This window comes from Osmerus eperlanus, chromosome 16, assembly GCF_963692335.1.
Source record: "Osmerus eperlanus chromosome 16, fOsmEpe2.1, whole genome shotgun sequence".
Taxonomy (NCBI): domain Eukaryota; kingdom Metazoa; phylum Chordata; class Actinopteri; order Osmeriformes; family Osmeridae; genus Osmerus; species Osmerus eperlanus.
Window position 1 is genome coordinate 1,839,998 of NC_085033.1, and position 25,051 is coordinate 1,865,048.

Sequence of the window (25,051 nt, forward strand, 5' to 3'; positions counted from 1 at the left end):
TAGAAAATACTGTAGTGTATACGTGCAGCAGATAGGTGTGGTCTTCATAGACCCTAGTTTTAGAGTGTTCCAGACACTTAGCTGTTCTAAGAGCATCTCCGTATTGGTCTCCGATGTGGCCAACTGCCATCAGAGTTTCCTGCGGAGAGAGAGAACGCAGGATATCTCTGGAGATTGTTTTCAGAGTACGCAGAAAACTAATTACAAGCAATAAATTAATTTCACGCTGCCGCTTTGGAATTAATTGCGTCTTTAAAAGAGTGACTGGGAGCGATGGCTCAAGCAGCGATAAGAGTGGACAGACCGAGTAAATGAATTACAGCAACTTGCCAATGGCATCGCTTGGCGGTGGCCCTTCATGCCCTTTAAATGAATTCTTTCAAGACTTTAAGTTATTTAAGTCTTTTTTTTTTACTGTAAGTTCATTTTTGGTCTGAAATGTTCTCATGCTACAGTAAATAAACATTCAATCTATTGCCATAGGGATTGAAAGTACAATAAAAGTATTCAAAGGTTTTGTTAAGTTATTATACAAATTATTAATGGGAAAACAACAAATATAAAGTTTGAGACCAAAACATCAGGAAGCATGTTGGTTGTTTGTATGTCTGTGGCACTATCCCTTCACCCTGTCACCTATGAGGTGATCATTCTGACCATAGGTGGAATATTTAGCACCAGATGGGTGGTGCTACGGACTAAGTCCGATGTTGTTCGACTGTAACCAGGAAACCGTGACAACAAGGCCTCCATGGGAATGTGAGGTGGGTACATGCGAGGTGAGGGGACATGACACATTATGTATATTTACTAGATTTATGATCTTATATGAAGGAGAGTAGAGTTAGTAGACTATGATGCTCTTAAATTATTGAAAATGTGCAAGAATTCCATATTTCTTTATATAGTAGCATATCTATTGCATCACCCATGAATGATGGAATATTAAAATGTAAATATAGATCATATTTAGGTTTATTAGTACACTGTATGTGGGTCAGCTGCACGTTTCTATTATTTCTGAACACAGAAGCAGTGAAGTCATTTTTGAGGATTGAAACAGGAGTGTGCTGACTTCAAGATAATACTAATTGGCCCCAATGGGAATTTGAACAAAAATCCTTGATGTGACTTCTCACTACTCTCTAGCAATGCTCACATGAAAGACCCCTCCCATTGCAACACATTCTCATAAGTTTGACAGTCGCAGTAATCTTTGTTGATGTCATCGTTGTATTTTTCAACACACTGCACTGTTTGATCATTATGAGAGACGTCATTTTCATTCAGATAATCCATGTCTGTTCATGTCCATTCCCTTTGTCTGTCCACTAACATCATTGATATTTATCCCCCATAGAATGACAGATATGGACCCATTCATTTTACTAACAGCTTGTGTACTAAATGAATCAACTTAAGAAAGATCATATCTATACCTATTTCTGATACAGTATATTTGAAACAGTTTTCTGGAAACAGCTTTAGCTGAGCTAAATCTTCTGCTGGGCAGTTCACTGGTATCATTCTGAATGGTAATCAGACAAGACCCAAAATCTAATTTATCTTTAACTGAAACTAGAAGGCCTACCCAAGGCTCTGGACAGAATACTGATTTCAGAGTTACAGTGCACATGTCATATTGTTCTGCCGAAGGCTAGTTCTAGGTAGAATCTTAAGAGGATTTGGTTAAAAGGTTAACTGGTGTGCTTGGTAATCTCATTCTAGCATGGTTACTGTGTATCTCAGAGGTCTATTTATTCCCTCCGGGCCACATAATTGGATGGGTTTGCCAACTATACGTTTTCACGTTTAATACTTTACACATAAATACTTGTACAACACTACGTTGCTGTGTTTGTTGTGTATATTCATTTGTTGCCATTTAAAGATTGGTGTTTGAAGGTACTGATTCATCTTTCTTATTGCAGTTTCCTGGCGGTGTCAAAAGGGTTCCCAAGAGCCTACGTTGTACTTCAGACAGGAAGTGACAGGAAGTGACAGGAGTGTGTGTTATTTATAGGTGGAAGGAAAGGGCTGTTGTTTTGTTAGGAGAGTAGTCCTAATAGGTTTGTTGGTAATTCGCAACCTTTAAAATGCTGCTGGAAGTCCACCTGAAGGGGGAAAGATGTGTGGTGGAACACGAATAACACTAGAGTTCCTCTCAGCTCTCTGCATTCTTGCTTCTCTCTCACACTTCAACTGCATTATGGTCATCGGACACTGGGTAAGCACAAGTGCGAGCCACACCCTGTAAATGATTCACCACATACTCTACTGTTTATCTACCTGTGTAAACAGGCTCCCTGGTAACGCCTGCACATAATTATACTCTCTCTCACACACATAGGCAAGTACACACATGATGTACAATTCTCCTCTCTAAAATGTTCATACTTAACCGAATAAAGTTTAAACATGAGAAGGGAACACAAAACAATTTATTTTCTGTCAAACAGCTCAAAACCATCAATAGAAATACTGTACATGTACTATAGATAAAAATATATAGTTGGGTGATCATATTCCACATATTATCACAATTAAAACTGTTGCAGAAGGGCAGTCTGCTGACTGAAGTATTAATTGAACACTTCTTTTCAGGTATTCATCTTCATTGGTATGGTTCTGCTTCAAAAAGTGCTCTACTTGCAGAAGTTTTACAGTACCCATGCTAAAACAATGACAGAGAGCTGTATAACATCCAGCCCTCCACCTGACAGAGTACAACAGAACCACAAGGTAAAGGGTGGGGTGGTGGAGGCAGCAAAACACCATCTTGTGTGTGTGTGTGAGATTATGGCCATGATAATACAAATAACAGTAGACTATCAATTGTGCACTTACAGTCTTCTTGTCTAAATGGCTTGGCACATTTTGCTTTCTAAACCCTCAATAAACCAGTAATGTGACAACCATTCTAATACATTACAAATGTGCCCAAACTTCATCTTATTAAAACATGGGAGAAACCTATTCTTAAATACCACACACCAATTTACTCTTATAACACTACTAAAAAGGTTAGCAAAAAGGCCAAAAAGCTATAAAATACCAACCAACCCTTTGCCACAGAATACGCAAGTATCCCAAACATAAAATCCAGTGCAAATCCAATACGACTACAACGAGCATCCATAGCAGTTCAGTGTGATGACCCCACAATGACCTCTGACATTGCGGGGTCATTCACGGCTGTAATTCAAGTATCACTCAGTGCTCATTGTTCATTTCTTGGTGCAGGCCTCTGCCAAGGTCTGGAACTTAGGCCCCAGAGTGTTGAGAAAGTCCAGGTTGTCTTGGTTACCCTGGTCACTGCAGCAACCCACAGAGCCGGCCTGTGAGCCCACTCCCTCAAAGCCATACGCATGCAGGATGTCATCCGCGTAGCGCTCCTCTTCCATGGTCCCTAGGTACGTCAGCTTCTACAGGGTGGGAAACACAGGCCAGTGGGAAGAAGGATATTAAGTTTGGTGGTATTACTGTAGCATCCAGAACAGGATATTTCACAGACAGATATTACACAGGGTATTACACAGATAAACCTTACACTGGCAAGATAAGACATATGAACGTTTACAGAAGGGGCCAGACGAGATTACATGGAAGAATTGACAGTGCTCTCACCACGAGGGAAGAGAAATATTAAACCTTGGAGAAAAAATGGCCGCATGTCTAGCATGTGAGACTTTATCTTTTTATTAAGTAGGGAGCTGTGATATTGACCTTTGTTGAACAATCTCCTGTCTAGGTTTAGGTTAGTGTCATTAACAAGATGAGTTTAAGCTCAGGATTAGCTGTAGTAATATATATTACCTTTTGTAATAAGCGTCCGTTGGTTTGCCAGGTGTGGTTTGCAGCAGAGTCTGTCAACTGGTGGAAGCAACCAGTGTTATCCATAGCGAGATTATCACCAGCGAAAAACTGTCCTCCTCCATATTGGCCTCCACCATTGTACTGACTAGGAGAGAAGCTGTTGTGCGAATCGTTGAACAAAAGGCCACTGGACTGGTGGAGCAAGTTCTGTTGGGCGTTCAGAACCCCTCCCTTTGCTAGCGAGATTTTGCTGTCTCTGAATCCCGCGTCGGCCATGGAACCTTTACTGTCAGCAGTCGCAGACGCAGGAACAATAATGAGATTGGAATCCTGAGGAGATGGATGTCACCAAAAAGAAGAAATAGAATGAAAAAATGAGGTCTGTAAGCAGTAGGATACAGTATGATATCCCTTCCTGGTTCTTTCATCGTGAGGATCTTACCAGCTGGTCCCCCGGGGCCTCCGTGTTAGACTTGAGGAGGACCCCGCCACTGTTGCCCATATCATCCATCTGTTTGTTCTCATCTTTAGTCACACAGACTAATGCCAGCACCACACCTGCCATTGACGGAGAGACAAAGACATTAAGTTAAACAGCTCTGTAAAAGCATGGCTCCAGAAGCCACTACTGGTTGATGCATTCGTTTTCTGAGTGATTCGCTCCTTCTCAAAACCCTACTGAATCACTTCTGCTTTGACACATACTGCATAATGTACATTCAGTATACATTTTATATAGACATTTAATGGTTCCAGTCTTCCTTCAGACAATGCATACTCTTATCATAAGTGTATATGTGTCATAATTTGTTTTGTACTTGTTAAGGTCAATATTTATTTATTTGACAGTACAATAAAACCCCAATCCCGACAAGTAATCCCTCCCTGGAAAACGTGTGTCTGTGGTGTAGCACGGTGAGGAGGAGAGGAGGGCGGAGGGGGACTCACAAAGCAGGGTGAGGAGGAGAGGAGGGCGGAGGGGGACTCACAAAGCAGGGTGAGGAGGAGAGGAGGGCGGAGGGGGACTCACAAAGCAGGGTGAGGAGGAGAGGAGGGCGGAGGGGGACTCACAAAGCAGGGTGAGGAGGAGAGGAGGGCGGAGGGGGACTCACAAAGCAGGGTGAGGAGGAGAGGAGGGCGGAGGGGGACTCACAAAGCAGGGTGAGGAGGAGAGGAGGGCGGAGGGGGACTCACAAAGCAGGGTGAGGAGGAGAGGAGGGCGGAGGGGGACTCACAAAGCAGGGTGAGGAGGAGAGGAGGGCGGAGGGGGACTCACAAAGCAGGGTGAGGAGGAGAGGAGGGCGGAGGGGGACTCACAAAGCAGGGTGAGGAGGAGAGGAGGGCGGAGGGGGACTCACAAAGCAGGGTGAGGAGGAGAGGAGGGCGGAGGGGGACTCACAAAGCAGGGTGAGGAGGAGAGGAGGGCGGAGGGGGACTCACAAAGCAGGGTGAGGAGGAGAGGAGGGCGGAGGGGGACTCACAAAGCAGGGTGAGGAGGAGAGGAGGGCGGAGGGGGACTCACAAAGCAGGGTGAGGAGGAGAGGAGGGCGGAGGGGGACTCACAAAGCAGGGTGAGGAGGAGAGGAGGGCGGAGGGGGACTCACAAAGCAGGGTGAGGAGGAGAGGAGGGCGGAGGGGGACTCACAAAGCAGGGTGAGGAGGAGAGGAGGGCGGAGGGGGACTCACAAAGCAGGGTGAGGAGGAGAGGAGGGCGGAGGGGGACTCACAAAGCAGGGTGAGGAGGAGAGGAGGGCGGAGGGGGACTCACAAAGCAGGGTGAGGAGGAGAGGAGGGCGGAGGGGGACTCACAAAGCAGGGTGAGGAGGAGAGGAGGGCGGAGGGGGACTCACAAAGCAGGGTGAGGAGGAGAGGAGGGCGGAGGGGGACTCACAAAGCAGGGTGAGGAGGAGAGGAGGGCGGAGGGGGACTCACAAAGCAGGGTGAGGAGGAGAGGAGGGCGGAGGGGGACTCACAAAGCAGGGTGAGGAGGAGAGGAGGGCGGAGGGGGACTCACAAAGCAGGGTGAGGAGGAGAGGAGGGCGGAGGGGGACTCACAAAGCAGGGTGAGGAGGAGAGGAGGGCGGAGGGGGACTCACAAAGCAGGGTGAGGAGGAGAGGAGGGCGGAGGGGGACTCACAAAGCAGGGTGAGGAGGAGAGGAGGGCGGAGGGGGACTCACAAAGCAGGGTGAGGAGGAGAGGAGGGCGGAGGGGGACTCACAAAGCAGGGTGAGGAGGAGAGGAGGGCGGAGGGGGACTCACAAAGCAGGGTGAGGAGGAGAGGAGGGCGGAGGGGGACTCACAAAGCAGGGTGAGGAGGAGAGGAGGGCGGAGGGGGACTCACAAAGCAGGGTGAGGAGGAGAGGAGGGCGGAGGGGGACTCACAAAGCAGGGTGAGGAGGGCCAGAGGTAGCAGCATGGCCAGGATGGCCCATCCTCCCAGGGTGGTGGATTTCTGCTGGGCCACGCAGGCTCCGCTCCTGCAGCGACACACCCGGATGGTGACCGTCTGCTCCTCTCCCATGCCCTGCAGGTCTTTCACCACCAGGGGGACTTCGTAGATGCCTGTAGAGAGCTCCCTGGTCTGAACCAGTGTGGCAGCAGTATCTAAAGTGGAGAAGTGGGGCATATGCAGTTTAACAGGCATTCTGACAATCCAAATCGGCTTAGGGACAACATTTCCGATTTTGGTGAGGCTGCGAATGCTATCTCAAATCTAAAAATGTGTAAAAAGTGAGTTGTAGTCTCTCCGTTCCTACAGTAGACAGACAACGTTAGCTAGCAGCATGTGGACAGTAGTAGAACACAGTGAGAATCCTCGTCACCACACACCATTAAACCTCTTCACAGCCCATTTCCCGTCATTCTTGGCCCCCAGCTGGAAGCTGAAGGGGGAGGAGTAGGGAGGTCCGTCTTTATCCTCGGCCACCGCCAGCGTAGAGCCCAGCTCACCGCTCTTCTCGCACACAACCATCTGGGCGGAAGGCAGCTCAGGGGTGTGGTCGTTCATGTCCACCACCTCGAGAATCACCATCCCCGAGCCGGTCTTGCCACCTGAAACACGGCAGAAGATAACGCAGTTCAGGGAAGTGTCCCAGAACATGTGCCCCGCCGTTGGAAACACTTGCTGAGAGAGGATACTGTATGTGTCATGACAACACTAAACGGCTGTCATAGGTGGTTACAGGTGTTGTCTGAGAATGTCTCATGTTTCTCTCTGAAATCACTGTCTCTTTCGGGTAAACAGTGAGTAATCTATCTTTCACTCTCCATGTTCCTTTCTCTCTTTCCCAATCTGTTACGTACACACCCAGGGCACTCAGGGTACACTCAGACAATTTAAGGTGCGCCAGAACATCCTACTAACATTGCCTCAAGGTAAAAACATAGTCCTCTGTAGCAGCATGACTAAGCTATAATTATGGCCCTCTGACATGATTGTAGAACCAGCTCTGTGACTTATCTAAGAAAGTTGGTCCGTGCAATACAAACAGAAATGAGTCAGATAATCAGGAAAAGTCATAAACTAAAATCGGACTTTTATTCTCTATCTGGTATCTGAAGCCGTGAAAGGGACTTTGGAGTGATTGGTATGAAATAATGTGGAAAAAGGAGCAGTTGTTTAGTACAACATGGACTTACTGGCATCCACAGCCTTCATGGTGACATTGTACAAGCCACCTTGAACGTAGTTGGACTCCCTGTCTATAGTGTTGGCCACCTTCAGCTGACCACTGTTTTCATCCACACTGATCCAGGACCCTGGGTCGACAACCTTATAGTACCTGGGAGAGAAGAAAAGCAAAACATGCAGGTATATTAAAGTAGTTTCGAAGGAATTGATTTTGACTGCCCTTTAAATGCCTCAGATAGGGATTTTTTTTTTTTTCTTGTTGCAGAGCTGTACCACCATCTTGTGTTGGGATCCACAAATGACAGCCACACAAGGAGGATTGGAGACATGGGGAGAATCTGACAGGGCTTACTTGATGCCAGCACTGCTCTTGGTCTCGGGGTCGCTGGCGGCGTAGGTCCCCAGGAGGGTTCCATTAGATGTGTTCTCCTTGACGCTGATGCGCATGGTGGGAGCGCTGAACTCCGGCCCCTCGTCCTCGTTCCCCACGTTGACGTCCACAGGGATGGAGAGCCAGGATTCCGTGGTGCCAGTCAGATCAGCCTGGTTCTTTGCCATCACCTCCAGCTTTAAGTTCTTGGCTGCTTCATAGTCTAAAGGCTGGAGGAACGAAAGGAAGAAGTTCACATGCAAAGTCCATGTCTCAGACAACAATGGACATGATATCATATCACTTAAGTAATGTATATTGCTTCTAGAAATACAGTAAGATCAGGAATCTGTAAATCCTGTTCAGTGAACAATATGCGTTGGTGAGGAACTCACCTTGGTCAGGTAAAGAAGGCCTTCGTTCGTTTTCGGGTCTCTTTCGATCTTGAAGTTACCGTTTTCATTGCCCTTAGTGATGACAAACTCAGAGTTCCAGTTGGGTGTGTTCACCAGGTCCTTGTCCTCGACAGGGATGCGGAGGAGGAGACGTTGTTCCAGGTTCTCCATGACGTCCAAAGTGTACTACAGGCAACACACAAGGTCAACTGAAGTCAAATGAACGTGAATGATCACACTTCATATAAAGAGTGGCATTGTGTCAGATAACTTATCAATACGTATCAACTGTCCATTTTCCCATCCGCTATCAACCTCCACCATCACCACGTACCGATGACTTGGTGAAAGTGGGCGGATTGTTGTTCACATCCCCCAAAGTGATGGTGGCAGTGCCGGTACTGAACAGGCCGTTTGGTGCTCCGCCCATGTCCCGGATTTCAACTATGGCCAGATGAGTGTCTTTCACCTGGAGAAGGAAAACAAAGATTCCATTGCAGTGTTGGTTACAATCTACAGAGCCTCAGGTGGAGATACCATGGTGGTGCTGAGAGAGGCTGGGGTGGAGGCCAAAGGCGGGGGGGGGGGTACTGACCTCCCTGTTCAGATCGGAGGAGACGGTGCTGATGACGCCGGTCTCTGGGTTGATGGAGAACAGGTCATTGGCGGATTTGAGGGAGTAGCGGATCTTGGTGTGGTCCGAACCCTCCTGGTCTCTGTCCGTGGCCGTAATCTGCCCCACCACCACACCTACAATGCCAAACACCCAACTCGGGTTTTAAGGAACGTTCACGCTCTAAATATACTGTACGTGGTTTATTTGGAGGTGTTTAATGGGAACAGGAGTGCCCTGCCAAACACTCTCACCTGGCTTGCTTTGCTCTAGTACAGAGAACTGCAGTGAGCCGGTGAAAGTTGGCTTGTTGTCGTTCACGTCATCTACGTTCACTGTGATTGGCAAAGGCAGGTCTGTTTGCACGTTGGTCAGTCTGTCGAATACATTGGCTTGGAACTGGCCAGAGACAAGACATGAAGTTTCAGTTATGGACATTATGATATTCAACCTAAGTAGAATGTCCTTTTCAGTAGACAAAATAAAAAATACAGACATAAATATAACATGGCAAACTCTGTCATCTGATGTGATTAGCAGCACGGGTAATTGTCAGTGAAGTGACTCGAAAGGTCAAACACAGCATGTTGGACTTTGTTCATAGAACAGAATAATTCTTAGGCTGTGATGGATATTTTGGATGCTTAAGACAGATTTGAGTGGCTCAGATTCATAGTCATACGAGGCCTTCTTCACAGAATATAAAAAACATTAGGATGACTGATGGTGACTAGGTGATCATACTCATCTTTAATCCTCGTACTTACTGTGAACTTTGGAAACTCCTCCCGATCCACAGGCTGATGCACCCTCAGCAACCCTGAGTTCCTGTCGACACTGAACAATCCCCTGGGGTGCTCGTCAACTCCCGGCCCACTGATAGTGTAGTACACACTGTACATAGCCGCGGAGTCAGATCCAACCTATACCGGCAAACCCCAAACAACTCAGTGTCATCACATCATAGGGAGTCAGGTGGCTGAGCGGTGAGGGAATCGGGCTAGTAATCCGAAGGTTGCCAGTTCGATTCCCGGTCATGCCAACTGACGTTGTGTCCTTGGGCAAGGCACTTCACCCTACTTGCCTCGGGGGAATGTCCCCGTACTTACTGTAAGTCGCTCTGGATAAGAGTGTCTGCTAAATCACTAAATGTAATGTAATGTAATGTATTCAGTACTGGCGTTTTTAAAGTGTAATACACACTTTCAATTTCAAAATCAATATCTATCGTTCAAAACCCATCTTCCTTTGGACGGTAGGTTTTTGTGAAAAGATTGAAAAGCTCCCACAGTATATAGGACCTTGAGGCAAGTTACAACACATGCATCCACCACCCAATGGCTTTGGTTCCTGTGTTTGTGTATTTTTCAAGGGTGTGTCTATGAGTTTGTTTTGCCCCATACAGTACCTGTGAGTGTGAGAATATAGTAGAACATGGAGCAGAAGATAGATCAAGTTAATAGTTGTAGTAAAAAAGCAGTAGTAGCCACTGTCTTACCAGATCTACATCTTTTGGAAATGGTTGCACATCATTTTCTATGATGTTAAAGGGTATTGGGCTCCATCTTCTCTTGGAACGCCTCAGAACCCCATCGTTTTCTACCTAAGATAGGCAGCAGAAGATTCCTCACGTAACACATTTGTACTATTTGAAACTGTAACTCTCCATCAACAATGAAACTGTCAATCACCTCATTTGTACTACGGACGAGATAGACATCCATCACAGCCATCTGACCACTAGGGTCTGGGTAACGTAGAGAGAATATCCTCCCATTGGCTGGCACTGTGGCTTTGTGTGATGTTATGATGGTGCCGTCTGCTTGAACTGTGAAGTCTGGGTCACTCGAACTGATATCAAACGTTTTGCAGCGGTCCATGTCAACTAATAAACCAAAAGGAAACAACAACAATTGTGGTGACTGTCAAATAAAGACAGAAATAAGTGGATCATAGACTATGACATTGAATCTGTTAACTACAATGCATTTCTGTAATCATCACTGATGATGGGTTGCGAGCACAGAAACATGTGGTAAATCAGAAGGATACATGTATAGGAACAGTAGTACCTTTAGAAAGGACATATCCAGCAGCTATAGTATGGGGTACTGATACTTGAAGGGATCGTTGGAATGAGCAGGACTCAACATAGCTGAAAAGATGCTGGAGAGAATATTTCAATTGTAATTGGTAATTGTCTGTACTGTATACTTCACACATGCTAATTTTGCCATCCTGAGTTGGCTGTTTTATGTTTGTCAAAATGTCCTCTCAATGTTTCTTAGGCATACTCTATAATTATTGTTTAAATTCTAAATTTTCTTTGAAACTTCGTATTCACAGTCACGCAAACTTAACTGAAGTAAAAACAGAAGGCTACTTACCGAAAATAAGCAGATATTGATGACAAAACCTGGTGTGATAAACCACTTCCGCTTAATATAAGACATTCTGTAACAGCCAATCGATCAACAGTAGCCTACTGTGTGTCGATGTAGAGTCAGACGGTGGCTATTTGTCTTCTACCTATGAATCAGTGGTTCGGTAGTATGAGTCTTGAGTACAAGATACTTCTGAATATCTTTCTACGTTTTAACGGTTTGCCTCACCTCGCAACAACCTAAGCATTCAATTGGCTATGAAGTCCTACAGACGTGCGCCGGGTGACTCACCTCTAAAATGCCCCACCCGGTCCCTGGATCAACTCCACCCTTCTTGGGCGTGGGATTCGAAGAACAGGTGAGAAAGTGGACGGCAGTTTCGGATTGCGTGCAGTGACGGTCCTAGCACATTTGGCTACCCCCCGCCCCCCTCACCACCACCACCACCAGGTAAACTGCACGACAATGGACACGAACGCACTACCTTTTTATGCCAGCAGAGGGCGCCAACCACAGCACTGACATATGACGTGCCGCGGTGGGGAAATTGCCGCCCCTCTCTTCATGCCGCCCCGGGCTGCTGCCTGCTTCGCCCGTGCCAAAAACCGCTACTGATTTTGCGTGTGACTGTGGTGTAAACGGACTTCTTTTACCGCCAGGGGGAAACATTGTATCTCTGGATTTGGTCATATTCGTCCCTCCAGTTTACCTAGTGCACCATTAATTCTTTTCTGTAGCCTATCTGAGGGAAATGATTAGTTTTAAATGATATATTCTCCTTCAAAGGCATTTACACTAACAATACTGTTTTTAGTTCACTTCCACACCTTGATTGCGTATGACGCAAGAGAGATTTAATCTAGAGTAGCCTACTAGTAGTATTTGATGTAATTTAGGTCTTCTTAGAGTCTGTGCGTGAACAGTTTTTGGTCTGTTGTTATGGTGTGCCACGGTTTGACCTCTCTGGCTCATCTTATGCAGCATGAGGTTGAAGGCTTGTGGTAAGTGAAGCTGCAAAGGGCTCTTAACTAACCCCACAGGAATGTGTGTTGGATGAGGGCTGGCGTGGGGGAGGCTGAGCTCACAATATCATCACAAACTGCTGATAAGACTGGTGAGTTACACAGCCTCCATAGACACCACAACAGCACTGAGGGAGTTATACAGCTACAAGCAGATAACATGTCTGATTATAATTCTCACATTATAAACAATGAGAGCTAGAAGTAAAAGCTTTACTAAGTGAGACTGGGTCCAGGGGGAATTTGTAATTCTACAATAGTGCCCCTATTAAGTCTTATTAGTTGAATTCTATAGTGGAGAAAATACTGAGAATTTGACTGAGAGATGAGCAACACTTTCTACTATGACTACACCTAGCCATGGGCCTTCTCCAGCTAGAGGAATTTAACACTGCCATTCAAAACAGTCTGCCAACACCCCTGCAGAGACAGTCAGATAAACCTCCTCTCTCAGGCTTCACAGAAAATACAGGTTTTCACTTTCCTCGAGGCAGTGTTCGTTTATGCTGATTCACCAACATTTACAATATATCTTACTGATTAAACATGTTTCTGTTCAGTGATTGAGGGAGCGCGCACTCATTTCACTTACCATAGGCATTCATTAACTGAAACCCCTTTGTTTGAGTTACCCAATGTAAAGAGGAGTGTTTGTGCTGGTAGCAGGGTTATTCCAGAAGAATACCGTGTTGGAATAGGTCCCTAATTGTGAGACATAGGCTGGCTACTGTATGTGTTTCTTAAACATGAAAAATGTCTTCCAGTGAGTGATTTAGGTTGAGCAGCTTGGACAGAATCTGCACTCTGAAGAAATCTGCTCATGCCCCACCCCAGTCCTGCTAAGCCCATTGTAATGCATTACCAACTAGAGAGGGTACAATTTCTGGGGAAATTGTAGGGTGTGCTTGCTTGCGTCGGTTGCACAGGGGTCCGTTTTTTAATTACATTTTTACAACTGATATTCCTGTGTATTTTATATAAAAATGCATACTTATTAATTATAAAGATTACATAGATTTAAAAGCATCTTTTTTTTGCTGCTCATTTACAACTCAAAATACGAGTGAAGCGTAGAATGAAATAGATGTCTTCTCATTTCCCCTGCAAGAGGCAGCCTCATAGCTGAATCAAAACGAATAAATTTGGCAGACCGGTGTAAAAATTGACCTAATCTCTATGACTTAAACTTCCTTTTAAGTTTTTCCCTTCTCGTGATATTTTCAGGCATTTAGCCTACTCATATTGCATTCATTCATTAATAAAGAACCCCCTTTGAAGACTATTCAACAACGTTACCGGCAGTAGAAGATGGAATCGCGATTCAAACAGTACCATCTGCTAACTGAAAATATGCCCCCAAAAACGTAAATAAGCTTGACATTTATTTAGTGGAGAATCGCTCATTCATAAAAATCTCACTGGTAGCGATCATTGTCACTAACAACGCAAAATGCGATATAGCCCTGTGAACAGATTGACTAAGTTTAGGCTGTGGCAATGAAGTTAAGGTTAGTAGTTAGATAGACTTTTGATTTAAGTAAGGGGAGTGCCAACATGTTCTGTCGCCGTTTGACTTCCTACAGCTATGTAGATGTTTTTGTAGTGTCTCGCGTAGGCTACAGCGTTGCAGTGAGCAACACTGGTTTGAAACCACAGGTAATGATAATTTCACCCACAAATCGTTTACTTGTAATGTAATAATAAATCCTACAACGAAAATGTATTTGTGAGGAATGTTTATTTTAACGATTGAAAACATATGCATCATAGACCACTGTAGTATGTGTTGCCCGGGCAACAGAGGCTAATGTCATGCTAATGCTTCAGTGAAATAGTAGACTACCGTTTCCGAAAGTAGATGTGGGCCTACTTCCTTAATAATATCAGCTAATATTATACATTACATTTCACAATAGTGTTTCACATCACAAAGTAAAATGAGTAAATAGTTATCACCCTGGCCTCTTTGCTTGTGGCGTTCCTGCAGCTGCCTTGCAGTAAAGCTATAGTTAGCCTAGCTATCCCCCAAGTTAACAGATGCGAAACGAATGTTCTGCCAAGGTAGTCACGCGTGTTTTCGTGACGTTAGTGACGTAGTGACGTTAGTAACGTCAGTGACTGTGGCTAGCAAATTAGCCACCGTTAGCTTCACTTTTCACCACAAAAACTTAAGTTGAGCCTAAACCATGCAATGGAACGTAAATCCCAATAGAAGCAACTCAATCGCTACCAAGACGAAACTTTTGACACCTAGGTTGTCTATGTAGGCCAAATATTGACTGAGTTTTAGGGGGGCAAAAAGAAATAATAATAATAATATATATGTGAAAGAACAAAGGTTGTGCCCTTGCCGAAGGCAAAGCACACCCAATAATATATATGTGAGAGTACAAAGGTTGTGCCCTTGCCGAAGGAAAAGCACACCCAATAAATATATTTTATCTTGACAATCTCCTCTTGGTTCTCACCAGCTGACAAGTTCCAAGGAAGCCTCACCTGTCATAAGTATTGATTTACAACACATCTAATGAAGCAATATCCGGATGACAAGTTCGAACTAGAGAGGGTACAATTTCTGGGGAAATTGTAGGGTGTGCTTAGCCTGACGTTTTTGAATGACACCTGACGTTGGGGACAACTACAGAAAACCAGAATCTGGGCGGACCAATGAAATTGCCAGGGCGGGCTTTATACTCCTATTGGGGACAACTACAGAAAACCAGAATCTGGACATATATATGTCTATGTGTCCATCATCGTATAAATCTGGACGAAATGTCCGCCCAGATTCTGGTTTTCTGTAGTTGTCCCCAATAGGAGACCCTCCAGACCCAACTTCCCGACCAATTTTTTTTGTGGGTGGGACGAAGTTGGGCTGGCAGCCAGGCTAGGGTGTGCTTGCTTGCGTCGGTTGCACAGGGGTCCGTTTTTGAATGACATTTTTACAACTGATTTCTGTATATTTTATATGAAAATGCATAGTTATTATTTATAAAGATTAAATAGCACACCCAATGAAGCCTCACTTGTGAAACATCCGATGAAGCAATTTAAAAAATACTATATAATTAAATTGGGGGTGGAAGTAGCATGGTCTTACCAGTCTAGATCAAAGCACACGGCTCTCCCATGTATTTGAATGTACAGTTACTGGTAACTTGGCAACAGTTGTGAATCAATTATAGTCGTCTCTCTCACACGCTCCCCCTTCAATTCTTATCTGTTTCTGTCTGTCTTACTTTGTATTTCTAACAGACACACGCGCACACACACACATGCGTGAGCTTACACACACACACACACAATTATTTCAGTTTTAGCCACAACAAATTTTGCCTGCACCCAAAAAAAAGAAAAGGAAGCGTCCCCATTAGTTAGATATTTTAGGCTAATGATGTCCATCTCGGGACAGAAACAGTAAGAATTTCACTGCCCTAAGTGAAGTTTTACAGTGCTAGATCACAGACCTGCTTGTCTCAAGATGAAGGCCAACCGAATTTTCGATTTTGACAATTTAGCTTGTTGTTGTTTATTGTGTGTGCAAGTGTGTGTGTGTAAACATTTTAAGGCAGGCCTTTATGACAGTTAGGCAATAGCATGCAGTTATTGACAAGGGATATTCAAGAAAAAGTCCTAGAACATATTGAACCAAACGTTCAAAGGCATACTTAGGTAATACTACCATAAAAATATAAATTGCGAGCATTTGCGTTGAGTATTGAGTATTGTAGGCTATTGTAAATTTACAAGAATAGTTTGACAAATTTGTCAAAAGAACATGCACAAACTATTCAATTTGCACCAATGTTGAGATGAAGAGCTTCGCATTCCCGATATCAGTTTATAGCTGTGAGAAGAGTATAAAGAAGGCACCGCCATTCTCTGACTCATCAGTATTTGAGAAAGTTTCGACACGGTAGGAGTGGCCAAAGTCTTAAATAACCGAGTTGAATAGAAATAGGCTCACGATACGGAATTTACCTCGGGAAGGGAAACATTACACATTTGTCCAGCTACAATGGTCCGACTTTCAAAATCCAGCGTTATTTTATGGTTACCGTTCATGCTAACTGTAAGTACGATATGAGTTTCTGTCCGAATCGGGAAAAGTGCAGGTGTTAATTATCGTGTAACGGGACAATGGTGTAATGTAGCCTATGTCATTTCTAATGAACGCGAGATGGGTGGTGTCACTGATGGATCTAATTATAACGGATTAGTCGGTATGAAAGACTCATAGACTATGTTTGCAGATTTTAATTAGACCTATGGGTTTGAGTTTATTGACTGCATTCCAATGTTGTTGCCTATAGGCGTACCCCTATGGCCAAAAAGCTAAACCAGTTTATACAAAGGAATAATAGTAACAGCTGTTGAATCAAACGTTTTTTCAGTTTTTGAGAAATGAGGTTAAAAACTGTGTAGGCTACTGGTAAGAACTTTTGTAACAACAAAGTAATCCTCTGTTTACCCCTCAGAACCCCTTGAACTCCTCTGTTTACACTCAGAACCCCTTAGGTTCTGAGTGTATATAGATGGGGTCAGATGGCTAAGCGGTTAGGGAATCGGGCTAGTAATCAGAAGGTTGCTGGTTCGATTTCTGGCCGTGCAAATTACGTTGTGTCCTTGGGCATTTCACCTTACTTGCCTCGGGGGAATGTCCCTGTACTTACTGTAAGTCGCTCTGGATAAGAGCGTCTGCTAAATGACTAAATGTAAATGTATATAGCCTGTAAGGCAGTGCTAGAGTAATTAATGTTATCGGGCAATGACAACAACTGCAATACTGCATGAAAAGTATAGTGGTGATAATGTTTGTATCTACGAATATCCCAAACGTTTTGATATACCATTATCCAACTTTCCAAGAAACATCCACCAAATCAAGATTTTGTGTAACCTATGTCGTCCTAAGGAGTCTAATGGAATCTTTTACATGCAGTATGAGTCGTCATTCACTGATTCTTTTTTCCCAATAGATAGATTTAGATATACATTTTAAATAAAACACTTTGATGATGATGCATCCCAGCCTATTGAATGACTAGTTTCTTGATAGTTTTTACAGGTGGTGGCAGATGGTGACGGTCAGAAACTGAGAAGACAGAAGAGAGAGTGGGTTATTCGTCGTCCTCGTCAACTATATGAGAATCATGATTACCAAGGCCTGGACTTCATTGCTAAGGTATGATCTTAACAGTGACACAGCATCATTGTGGGTGGGTGTGGGATTGTGCCACTGTTGCAGCTCATATTGTACCCATGTTGACACACTGAGTAATGTGAGTTATATTTAGTTTGAATACATTTGTACCAACCTTTGGTTGCTTCAGTAAATGGTTGAGAATGATCCAGTAAAATCCATATTGTAGATCTTCCTTGCCTTCCTAATTCCTCCTTTCATTGATGGTGTTTTGATGATGAGTGTTTTCTTGCATCTATCTATCAGACCAGCAAAATAAAATAAAAGAAGGGCCACGAATACTTCCCTAATATCTGTTTTGATTTTATTGTGATTTAGTGTTACCTTATGTTATCCCTTTGTATAAACAAAGTTCCCATGTATTGTTCATGATCCCTACAGTGGATTCACTGTTCTGGAGAACTAAATAGTAACATTTCTTATTTGTTTATTTATTCATATTTATCCATATGTTTATTCATTTATTATTCCTATGACCTTTATATATAAAAACTTGAACAGGATTACTGATAGGCGTCTCTGTTCTAGATTCAATCAGATAATCAGTATTGGTCACCGGTGTTCTACTCCCTGACGGGTGATGGGGTAGATCAGGATCCAGTGGGCTTGTTCTCCATCAACTCAACCAGTGGCCTGATCCGAATCCACGACAAACTGGACAGAGAGAAGAAGGACTCGTACCATGTAATCCTCACCCACACAACCCGTATCTTCTCAAAACGAACGCATACAAGATCAAATCAGCTCGCTTGTTCTCTTTTCTTTCTCTCACAGAGAACATTCTAAACTCGAAATCTTCGAGTTAGGCCTGTGTGAAGACGCAAGGTCTCTGTGTATGTGGTGATGACACTGACAAGGTGCATGTTCTGACTTTTGCAGTTCATCGGAATGGCTAAGTACAGCAATGGACAACGTGCTGAGAAGGACCTTGACCTGAGTATTGTTGTCCTGGACAGGAACGACTGCCCACCTGTGTTTTCAATGTGGCAGATTGGAGAAGTGTATGAACACAGCGCAGTAGGTGTGTGGTTCACACTTGATTTCCCCCGTGCTCCAGACTCCTCATTAGTGAACGTTTCCTGCCGTGTGCTTTTGAACTACGACCCCTGTAGTGGTGCTTATGTCTTTACCCGGTCTATTCCAGGCCAAGTTGTCATGAAAGTGAACGCGACAGATGCCGATGAACCTGGCACTGCGCACACTCAGATTAGCTTCAGCATCGTGGAGCAGTCCTCCTCAGACGGGATGTTCTACATGAACCACAAGACTGGAGAGATCCTGGTCCTCCAGACCAGTCTGGACAGAGAGGTGAGAGGTCATGATTGATCAGCACTAATAATCACAGTACGCAAACTGGGATTACAATGAGACTGAGGCTATGCAGATCAATCCACATGGGTTAAATGATGATCTTAAGTCATATGAAGCTGAATTTAAATTCCCTCTCAGACTGACACTTGAGTGCTCTACCTAGAGCAGTGTTGATACTTGAATGGAATCCAGTGGGTGAAGGCTTAGTTGATATTGTTTTCATTGTCCAGACACAAGACACATTTACCTTGACGGTGAAGGGTACTGACATGAATGGAGCCGCAGGAGGGCTGTCTGGAACAGGACAAGTGGTGATTAAGTTGCTGGACATCAATGATAACATACCCACGCTGGAGGAAGAAAGAGTAAGGAGCAACAAACACAAATACTGTCTTCTTTCAGCCCAGACCTACTTATATGAACCCTGAGTGAACCGGTATGTGCTGTGGGTTGGACCTTGTGTGACGTGGTTTGTGTTGCAGTACGAGGGGAGCGTGATGGAAAACACCATCAGCATGGAGGTGCTGAGGATCAAAGCTGTGGATCTGGACTTGATGTACTCCGACAACTGGCTGGCTGTATTCACCATTGTGTCTGGCAATGAAGCAGGCTACTTCCACATCACCACTGATTCCAAGACTAATGAGGGCATTATCACTATCGTTAAGGTACGGTTGGGCTTTAGCTTGTCTAAGTAAAGTATACACTGTGCAACAATGTAGTCTAAAACAAGAAATTGCAAGAAATTCAAGTTAAAGTTGGATGGAATAAAGTCCCGTCAGTCCCGTCAATCACACGTGCAATCAAATCTAGAGCAAGATTTAGCTTGATGTATTTAACTAAATACCTTCAATTGACTGTTACTATCTTGCTCTGTGCCTTTTAAAAATGAAGGCTTTGGACTATGAGGAGCTGAAGGTGTTGAACCTGGGGGTGAGTGTCTCCAACAAGGCAGAGTACAACTTTGGCTCTGTCATCAGCACCCACCCCCGACCTAAGATCTACACCATCAAGATCAACGTGGTCAACCAGCTGGAGGGACCGCGCTTCCAGCCTGCCATCAAGGTGGTGACCATCTCCCAGGACAAGACCACGGTCTCCCTCAACAAGATCATCACCACCTACGCTGCCATTGACAGTGACACCCTGCTCACTGCCACCAACGTGAGGTAAGAAGTCAAGCTCACATCCTATGTCATTTACTGCACAGCAGGTACATCTCAAGCAGGCGTCAATATACTGTATGTCACAATGGCGGAAAGTGACTATAGACTGTGTTTGATTACATTAAATATGAACTGTATACTGTAGTGCTGTGTGTGAAAGGACACTAAGATACTGATATATTTTCTGATTTTTCTTTCGGTCAGATATGCCAAACTATATGACATAGACAACTGGCTGATCATCGATGAGAAGACGGCAGATATCAGATTAAACAAATGGCCCGACCGAGAGTCCAAGTTTGTGGTTAACGGAACCTACACAGCCAAGATAGTCTGCATCACAAACGGCAAGTGTGACAGGCCCATGGAGGCCCTCATCGTCATCATTCATCTGCTTTGTCACTTTCACATCTAAACCAAATGAATTCTTGTCGGTTTACAGAAGTAAACGCCAAAACGGCCACAGGGACAATTGCCATCCAGGTGAAGGACATCAGCGACAACTGTCCTACCCTGACCGACACATCTCAGACCATGTGCCAGTGGACCAACATGGTTTACGTCACAGCCAAGGATGTGGATGCCTTCCCCAACAGAGCACCCTTTAACTTCCGGGTGATTCAGGCAGGCAACAAGCAGAACTGGACCATAGAGCGTCTTAATGGTTGGTCGTAGTCTGCATCAAGTATATATTTTACTAAATGTTTTTGTGGTTGAAAATGGAAAATATATAGAATACAAAAACAATTTAAAAATATCTATAATAATAATAATAGTAATGATGATAAAGTAGCTCAATAAAGTAGTCAACATTTTCAACTTTCCAAACTGTCTTGGCTTACTATCTTATGGTCCATCTTGTTTTTTTGCCCTCGCGACTTCTCAGACACCACTGCGATCCTGCGAGACCACGCCTCCCTGTGGCCTGGGGACTACAGGGTTGCCCTGGAGATCCCGGACCAACAGGGCAAGGTCTGTGGGGACGTCCAGTGGCTCGACGTGGTGGTGTGCACTTGCGATGCCGCCAACACGGCCTGTTTGGGGCGGCACACGGACAGAAGAACCACGTTCGGAACACTGGGTGTCCTCATGCTACTCCTGGGACTGCTGCTTCTCCTGTGTGAGTCCTGCCTGTGTGCCCTTCGCACTCTCTGTCAGGTTGATAACAGTCACGTCGAGGGACGGAAGGAGAGTCTCTGTCTCGTAATTCAGCCTCTTCTAGTGTTATTGATAACGCGCATTAACAATAGCCCTCGTTTGAGGCCCCGTTTTGCTACTTTATGGTCTTTAAGGTTAGCTTGTGGGTGAAGTGTTTCAAATGTGGCCAGTGATATGAAAGGAAATGTGTGCGTGTGTTTCCAGTGCTGCCCCTCTTCTTGTTGTTTTGCCTGTGTGGACGGGTGGAGGACCTGGGAGACTTCAAGGCCATCCCGTTCGACCCCGCAGAGCACCTGATCTCATACCACACGGAAGGACAAGGAGAGGACAAGGTACAGAGAGCCCTCCGTTCCCATTGGCTCAACACGGTGTCACTTTCACACAACACGCGACACATAGGCTGATACCGCATATCGCCGTGCTCTCATTGGCCCACGCGTTCCCTTCCCAGGAAGTCCTCTTGCTCAGGGTTCCTCTGGAGGTGGACCATGGTTCCATCAATGCCGGGGACGTGAAGAAGTACGGAGATAATCAGAGGCTTGAGCTAGGGGGGGGTGTGGGGAGTGGAGGAGCTGGAGGCGGCTTCACCTCCATGTCCACGACAGACATGTACGGTGAGAGTGATTTCCACCAGCACATGGTCAGCGGGCACGACCATGTGGACGGCAAGGGCGTGGGCGTGGGCGGAGCCACCATAGCAGGAGGGGAGCAGTCCTCGTGTTACGATGCAGGGTTATATGGTGGGATCGCCCTGTCTGACAGCTTCCTGGAGGAGTACTACTCAAGTGTGAGTATCAACACTCAGCCTGATGTGTAGAATATAAAATGTGTTATTGTGCTGTTTTTTAGTTTTAACCTGCCAAAGGACTACAGATGTGAGTTAATTTAAAGTTATAATCTGGTAAGGTGCATCAAATGGTGACATTTTTGTTTTAAACTGTACATGGTCCCTTGGTCCACAATAAATATACATATAGGTTGCGGAAGTCATAGTCTCAGAGACATGAATTGTCCCTGACTTAACAAGACAAACTCTAAGTTAAGTAAAACAAACAAAGTCAAGCTTGCAGTTAAGACAATCTTTTGTTCGGGCCTATGTATGTGAACAGGAAACATTATCAATCCTAGATTTGCAATACTGTATTGTAGTATTACAGTATGTTACGTTTTTGAAGCCGTTTTATTCATGGGCTGTTCACTGCTTGCAGAAAGCCAACCATGCAGCACAACATTCAGAACAGCAAGACGCCCCGATGACCTACGACTACGAAGGTCAGGGGTCACTGGCGGGCTCGGTGGGCTGCTGCAGCCTCCTGGAGCACGACAACGACCTAGACTTCCTCAAGTTCAGGTCCCTGGCCGAGATCTGCCGAGGGTCCAGCCTGGAGGCGGAACAGTCTGTGGGGGTGTCCGTTTGTCCCCCCAGACCCATCCCATCCTCAGGCGCCCACATTGAGACCTCCCTGGACACGTCTGCCAACCTCAACACCCTCACCAGCTCCGGACTGGCCTCCTCCTCCTCCTCCATGCTCATCAAGGAGACGGTGCTCAGAGAGCAGGGGTCCGCCAGCCTCCCCAGGGTCCACGTCCAGGAGAGCATGCTGGTCCCCAGCCAGACCCCCCTCATCCAACAGCCCACCAAGTACTACACCTCCGCCCCGGCCCTGTACGTGGTCGAGCCCCAGCCTCAGGTGCTTCTGGTGGATGCGAGGGGAGCAGGGGTCGGGGGCCAGGTGGGGGTGGGACAGGGACTGGTGCAGGTAGCAGGGCCGTACGGCTCCCAGCAGGGCATGGTGCTGGTGGAGAGGCAGGTGGGGGGGAGTGGAGGGGCTCAAGTGCTCACCAGCACAGGCCAGGCTGTGATAGGAGGAGGCCGTGTTGTGGCCGGGGGAAGCCACACCCTGTCAGGGGGGAGTCAGGTCTCACACATGGTGGGGCAGACCGTGGTAAGGCCAGGGCATTTTGCCACGGGTTCAGGCATGTCACAGGGCAGCGTGACGAGATCCAAACATGTCCGTGTGGTTGAGAGCAGCTCAGCAGTGGCTGAGGGCGGGGCCAGTTCTGCCGGCCTGGCCTCGGGCGTGGCCCTGGGGGGGTTCTGCTGAGGAGCACAGCCTGGAGGTCAGAGTTCCCCATGTGGAGATGAGGGCTCAGACTGGCTCCTCACTGGGCTCCAGCTCCCAGGCTGGATCTGTGGGGTCAGACGAGGACTCTGCTCTCATGGCTGCTGCAGGCTCCCTGGGCAGCCACACAGTGCTGGTTCAACTGGGACACATTTTTATGTAACTGATGTCATTAATGCCAACTTAAAATGATTTAAATGGTAGCCCATTTTGTACATGGAATGGAATTCAACTGGAGCTAAACTGTCAAAAACCGAGCAATAGTTTTTGTAAATATATGTCTATGATCTATTTTGTAAAGTCAATGATTTATGCTTTTTTAACAATGGAAAATATAATTGGGGAATACATTTGTATACATATTTACTTTGGATGAGTAAAAGTAAGATTATGTGGGGAATCTATGTAGGATGGGCTACTGCTATGCACTGATATACATGAATATTGTTAACATTGCTACAATTGTTTAGCAAATGCTCACTTTCAAGATTTCATGTCTAATGTATTTTCGATGTATGTACTTTTTTAAATCCAAAAGCAAGGCATGTGCTCACTTTGTGTGTTCTGATGGGCGTGGCCTCAAATTGGATCACATTAGCAAGACTATAATAGGTCCAAATAAATTAGCAATGTTTCATCTTTGAGATGCTAGTCCAAGCACTTGTCCTCTCAAAGTTGGACTACTGCAACTCGCTGCTCGCCGGTCTCCCAGCATGCGCAACCCGCCCTCTCCAGAGGATTCAGAACGCAGCAGCCCGTCTGGTCTTCAATCTACGCAGACGCTCCCATGTTACCCCGCTCCTCATCTCCCTCCACTGGCTTCCCATCACGGCCCGTATCAGATTCAAGACTCTGGTACTGACCTTTCGAGCGGTGAACGGGACTGCACCCATCAAGTCTCCCCCCCCCCCCCCCCCCCCCCCTCTTCTGACAACCGTCTGGTGGTCCCACCGCTCAAGAGCGCCCAGTCCCAACACAAGCTCTTCTCCTGTCTGGCCCCCCAATGGTGGACTCAACTCCCCACCTCCATCAGGGACACTGACTGTCTCCCCACCTTCAAGAAAAGGCTCAAGACGCACTTGTTCCGGGAGTACAACGGCACTTAGGAATGCTTGGCTGGACCTGATGTTAGTTTCCTCCAGGATCACAATGACTCGTATTGAGAGACTTGTTGCTCTTGTTGGTTAGTTGTAACGGTTTTAAATTCATGTACTCGCTGTGAAATATTTTACTGTTGATTTTGTTATTTATTTTTTCTACTTGCACTTTTTGAGTTTCATGTTGTTTAATTGTAACTTGTTTAACTGCATGCTCTTATGGTTCTTCCCTTTGGCACTTATTTGTTTTTTTCACAATGTGTGCTTCATGTTTTGGCTGCTCGCAATGTTTGATCAGTTGTTATGATCAGTGACCTATGCTCTTTTGTAAAGCTCTCTCTTGGAAGTCGCTTTGGATAAAAGCGGCTGCTAAATGCATAAATGTAAACGTAAAATGTCTCCTTGTGTGCTATAATGAGATTAACGGCGTTAGACAAAAGCACAAGCTGAGAACGTTTTAGTAGTCAAGAGTAGATCATTAGGATGGATTTTGTCGTAGAAGTTTTCAACCGCAACATCCCCACTAACTCAATGTTGTCACTTCAAGTCTACTGTAGGCACAGACCGTACAGATATTTACAGAAGTTATGTAGACTTTTAAGATAAAGAGGAGCAAATCCACTGGACGTGTGCGAAAGCACTGGGGTGTGATGAAGAAAGGGTTTTGTCTGTCTCTTCATTAAAGGACTGACTAAGTTCAGTTGAGTTCATATATATGTGTTTGCTCAACTGACATAACTGCTTATTTCTGGTAGTGTCTT

The 25,051-nt window shown here is 45.4% G+C and overlaps 2 protein-coding genes across 2 annotated transcripts; one reads left to right on the plus strand and one right to left on the minus strand.

Moving 5' to 3' along the window:
• Window positions 1-2,423: 2,423 nt before the first annotated feature.
• On the minus strand, window positions 2,424-11,465 carry LOC134037149 (desmocollin 2-like protein). Its single transcript, XM_062482500.1, has 16 exons — window positions 11,214-11,465; window positions 10,899-10,992; window positions 10,518-10,711; window positions 10,325-10,429; window positions 9,594-9,749; window positions 9,081-9,225; window positions 8,809-8,963; window positions 8,548-8,682; window positions 8,214-8,399; window positions 7,801-8,048; window positions 7,457-7,599; window positions 6,647-6,868; window positions 6,200-6,421; window positions 4,259-4,374; window positions 3,817-4,146; window positions 2,424-3,425 (listed from the first exon to the last, which is right to left on the minus strand). The coding sequence occupies exons 1-16, from the start codon at window positions 11,277-11,279 to the stop codon at window positions 3,228-3,230; spliced, it is 2,715 nt and encodes a 904-aa protein (XP_062338484.1). The 5' UTR covers window positions 11,280-11,465; the 3' UTR covers window positions 2,424-3,227.
• Window positions 11,466-16,133: 4,668 nt separating this feature from the next.
• LOC134036201 (desmoglein-2-like protein) lies at window positions 16,134-24,993 on the plus strand. The gene is made up of 14 exons (XM_062481023.1): window positions 16,134-16,304; window positions 17,292-17,417; window positions 17,964-18,119; window positions 18,315-18,456; window positions 18,580-18,743; window positions 18,977-19,111; window positions 19,229-19,414; window positions 19,641-19,915; window positions 20,117-20,259; window positions 20,355-20,576; window positions 20,799-21,032; window positions 21,275-21,402; window positions 21,522-21,857; window positions 22,279-24,993. The coding sequence occupies exons 1-14, from the start codon at window positions 16,251-16,253 to the stop codon at window positions 23,173-23,175; spliced, it is 3,198 nt and encodes a 1,065-aa protein (XP_062337007.1). The 5' UTR covers window positions 16,134-16,250; the 3' UTR covers window positions 23,176-24,993.
• Window positions 24,994-25,051: the final 58 nt, after the last annotated feature.